Here is a 4,778-nt window from a genome sequence, read left to right as displayed (position 1 = left end):
GTTGAGAATCACTGACCTAAAAGAGAAAATGTGTGTCCCTTCTGCTAGTTCATCTTCAGCAGGATGATTAGGTTTCACAAAGTTCAAACATCAATATTTTTCTTACCAATTTCATAAAACAACTATATTCTTTAAGTCAGCAAGTGCTCTCTGCAATAGTGGTCACATTGATTTTTCTGAGAAAGATCTTTTTCCCAAGCATGCTCCTTTAAGCTCCTTGGCTGTACTAAACAGAGTTTGCACATTTATTTAATGCAGCTGAACATCCATGGGGGTGCATTTTTGATGGACTATGTCCCAGAATTGCTGCCATTTGTTGCTGCCCAAATTTTAACACCTTAAATTTACTGGAGTAGTACATTGGTTCCATCACAGCTATAAGCAAAGTAATAGTTTGGTTTCTAATATACTGTGCTGAACCTTGGAGCTAGCTGTATCAGCTACTTCAGTTTACAAGGTCTCTGAAACTCACATTTAATGCAAGTTGCTTTATTAGTTCCTGCCCCATATTAAATATATGCAACAGAACTGCCATTGGTACCAGAAGAAAGAAGCATTCAGAACTTGAGAGTGACTACATACTAAGGAAGCTTGCATTCAAAGTTTGTCTTCTTTCCCATGATAACACAGTTTCACATGGAAACATCATTTATAGATCTGCACATATCTGCAAAGCCTCAAGTGCCTGTCCTTCTTTCTACGCAAAGAAATGGGATGGTGCCTTGAGGTAAAAGCCACCAAACTTTACAGCAGGCACACAAACCCTAAGAATGGCAACTGCTACAACTGACAATTCATCCAAAGAAGACAACCAAGTACTCTCTACTAGTGGTACATGGATATAGAAAGAGATGCATCAAAACCAATGAGAGAGCTCTGAGAACTGCTAGAGAAGAAAAAACAAAACACACAGGTCACCTTTGCAAAATAAGAGAGAGGAATATACCAATTTACACCATAGGCCAAATATCCTGCAAGGGAAAAAAAAAGAGTCATATCTAAAGAACAGCAGCTACTTATTTAAAGCCCCAGTGAAAGATACGTCTAACAACAGAACTGCCTTACTAATTATTTTGAAAAATAATCATGAAAGGAATATTATTTCAGTGGCCTCAGAGTGCAAAGGGAAAAAGCTTAATGCCTGAGTAGCTCAGGAAGCACCTAGTGATAAATTTATCATACATTACTATCTTCCTAGCCACAGGAACTGGATTAAATGAAAAGCAACTAACATAACGTATTCCACAACAAGTCAGGGTAGGACACTGAACTTCCAGAAATATAAGAAACACTAAAGCATTTTCACCATGTTGCACTCTATCAGAGCTTGCAAGTGAGAGGGACTTGAGCTTCTAAGTCACTTGGGCTCCTAGGGCATCTTTATACATGCTCCAGGGTGGCAGAGAGGGGGGACTGCTTTAATTAAAAGCGTCTCCAAGAGCCACTCTAATTAAAGTGCCTGCAACATCACGTGTATTCAGCATCCCATGCTTCAAAAATGACCTTTAAAGGGCTACCACTGTCATTTTGAAGCATGGGAATGGTGAATACATGACACCAAGGCTGCTAAGGCATACTAAGTAGCATGCTCCAGACTCGATTAATCAAGTCTTCTCTGACTCATGCTAATTAGCATGTGTCGGAACAGACATCCAGTACACATATAGGTGCCCCTAGATATGGATTTAGTGTTTGTAAAATTGGGGGGCAGAGAAAAAACAAAAAAACCCAAAACAGCCTATTTTATAAATATAGTTCATAATTTGTTCTCATTGTTAACTGTAAAGCAACTCTGTTTAAATGAGAGAGATCAATTTATTAAAAGTAATAAGAAATACAATTTTAACCCTTTACCCTGAGACCACTTAGCCACATGCTCATCCTTTAAGCATTAGCTCCTTATCAATTCACGGGAACAGTTACATATCCTGCCTGCATCACACTTCCCCCCACTTTACCTGTGGCAAGGGTGCTCTTGGGCCACTGTGCATAATAGTTGTGCAGGAAGGTTAAGTTAGACAAACACTTTCAGGATGGTTTAGATTGGGATGATCCTGCCTTGGACAGGAGGGTTGGACTATATCAGTCTCTCTCAACCCCAGGGGTCACAACCCAAGTGTCACATGAATATTTGAAAGGGTCACAAACAGTCACAAAAATATGCTCCAGCCTTCAAGAAGCTGCCTGGGGTGATTGGAGGCAGCAGGCATACATGCACGTGGCTGGCATCCAGCCAGGCAGGGTGGTGGGAGCAGCCCCAGCAACTGGATGCAGGTAAGTCTATGGGGAGCGAGAGTTAGGGCCAGGGTTTGGGGACTGGGACTGGAGCCACCTGCCCCTCCAGCAGAAGGGGCCAGGGGGGCCCTTCAAGGGTGGCAAGGAGCTGCATGGTGGTGCCAGGGCTGGCGTCTGTTCTCAAAGGGGCAGATCAGCTAGAAGGTGCTGCCTGGGAGAGGGTGCGCGGCAGGAAGGGTTGTGCCCTCAAATTCTGGGAAAGGTGGAATGACAACTGGAAAGAAAAATTTAAAAAACAACAACTGTTTAGTCTGCATCTGAAAGAAAGAAATACCTTAACTACTCTGCAATGCCCTAGTGTCTGCATATGTACAGAATATAATCCTTTTATTCCTTCATTTTCACAGCTGTTTTAAGACTGCTGATACCATCCACAACTATTTTAACTGACTTAGGGGGACCTTGGTCTGCTGTGAAAGTAATGGTCTCTTCAGAAACTAGTGTTCTCTGGACCCAAGAAGACACCTTATATTGACCGACAAAGATTGAACCAAGGTTCAAATTCAGCTTGCACCTGAACCAGCTACAACAGGACAGCATGGCAGGAGCAGAGATTTTTAGCCCAAAACCCAGTTTCATGTAGTGCCAGATGTGCACAAGAGGCGAACTGGACAAAAGAAGAGCCCTGTCTGGAAGAGGTTATGCTTCAAGAGATACTTTTAGTTACAGCAAGAAGTCAAACAAAAGCTGCCAAAATGCACAAAATAAAGAGTGAGCTGAAAAGGTTCTCTTTTTAAAGACAAAAAGGAAGAGCTACAGGTGGAAAATTGTCATAGTGCAAGTTAAAGATCACTCCAAACATGCTGGGTGGCATTTTACATGTCATTAAGTCAGGAATGGGCAACAGCATCAATTAGACAAAAAGCCAGACTTGAACAGAAAAAAAAAACATGTAAGTTTATTTAAAAACTGCCTCCCACCTTGATTTAAAATTTGCAAGCACACCAACAATTTTCAAAGTTTGTTAAATGTAGTATTCGCAGACCAACAGACCGTTCATAAAAAGGCTGTGGCAGTCACAAAGGTTAGCTTTTGCTGAAAGAAATATACAAGGTATCCAGATGAAACTGGCTATAAAGTTTATAAAAGGAAAATTTTAAGAACAGCTCCAGGCTCTCAAGAAGCTACAGTAAGGCTGCACTTAGGATATTGCAAGTTCATTACCAGTCTTTCATTAACTAGGTTAACGAGAAGTTTACCTGCCATTTCAGTTCTCCAGAGCTTGCCTCAACAACTCATGTGCATCATACAATTTGTAAGAAAGCTTTCAAATGAAGCAGAACAATTTGTACAGGATAATAAGATTCAAGCTGAAGTACCCAAAGCCAGTATTTCATAAGTGTTAAAATAATGCATTCCTTTTGCTAGCTACTTCTCTTTGTTGATGCAGTTCTCAGGTTGGCTATTGCACATTGTATCACCAAAGTGAGACTCTCTCAATAGACCTCTTTAAAGATGACCCCATAAGGGATCTTGGTGGCCATGAGAAATCTCAAAAACTTACAGCCATGCATAGCAAGCACAAGAATAAACTAAAGAAAGGTTACAAGCTTTTAACTGCCACTGAAAGGACATTCTTCGTTCCACCACACACTGACTTACCATCGTTGGATGAAAATGGCAAAAGAGTGCTTTTTATTGAGACCACTTACACGTGAACAAAGTGACACCTGCTTAAATCTGAGAAGTAAGAAGTGGTGGTGTTTACCTGCTTTAGGCAAACAGAAAGAAAAATTAAAGCCTAGCAGATGAATTGCACCCACATTTTCACTGTTGTCTCCCATTCTGACATGAAATCAGCCAAACAGACATCACGAAAATGCAGAGATCCAACTCGCCAGCGCCCATTTGGTCGGGTTTATCAAGAGCTGCCCCATCCGCTTGTGAGGTTGAACACTAACTACAACCCCTGGCCTCAAGTACACACCTGCGATACAATCTCAGCAGACAAATAAAGGCAACGTTCATTAAACAGCATTAACCATTACTCCTGCATACCGAGCTACCCGGGCACAGCGCCGCTCATGCCCCTGGTTACCATCTAGCTCGCTCAAGCGTCCCCTATGCTAATGCCTTCGGGGAAGCAAGAGGGTGACCTAGGTCGTAGCTTTAGAGATCTAATAGCGAGCAAATGAGCAGGGCGGCAGTGCACTTTAGCAAAACCATTCCAGTTTATTGGCCTTTAATAGTCTTGCCAGCCTGATAAAGGCAGCCGCCCCGCACCAGCCCTGCTCCCACGTCTCCACCAGGAACTGGGGAGCGGCGGGCTGGGGAAGCCAAGCGCCCGGCAATGCAGGGGCGCCGCGAGCCGGCGGGAAGCGAGGCAGGCCCCTTCCCCGCGGGCTGCAGCCCCCGCCTCGTGCCAGGACGAGGGGGCAGCCGCCGCCTGCCGGGACCTACCAGGTAATCCATGTACCGGGGCGAGGGCTCCGCTCGTGCCGGCGCAGGCGGCGGGCGGCGGGCAGCGGCTGTGCGGCGCGGGG

The 4,778-nt window shown here is 44.0% G+C and overlaps 1 protein-coding gene across 2 annotated transcripts in view; it reads right to left on the bottom strand.

Moving 5' to 3' along the window:
- ARL15 (ADP ribosylation factor like GTPase 15) overlaps positions 1 to 4,766 on the bottom strand; it is a 405,914-nt gene extending 401,148 nt beyond the window's left edge. Inside the window, exon 1 of one of the 2 annotated variants that reach the window (XM_019517874.1) lies at positions 4,696 to 4,766. In XM_019517874.1, coding sequence (XP_019373419.1) covers positions 4,696 to 4,707 — 12 coding nt within the window. In that variant the 5' untranslated portion in view covers positions 4,708 to 4,766. The remainder of the gene's footprint in view (positions 1 to 4,695) is intronic. The other variant, XM_019517872.1, reaches the window with a different exon arrangement.
- Positions 4,767 to 4,778: the final 12 nt, after the last annotated feature.

This window comes from Gavialis gangeticus, unplaced genomic scaffold, assembly GCF_001723915.1.
Source record: "Gavialis gangeticus isolate Ggan-Ray unplaced genomic scaffold, GavGan_comp1, whole genome shotgun sequence".
NCBI lineage: Eukaryota > Metazoa > Chordata > Crocodylia > Gavialidae > Gavialis > Gavialis gangeticus.
Note: the sequence above shows the minus strand (reverse complement) of the source record. Positions and strands in the feature narration are given on the sequence as shown.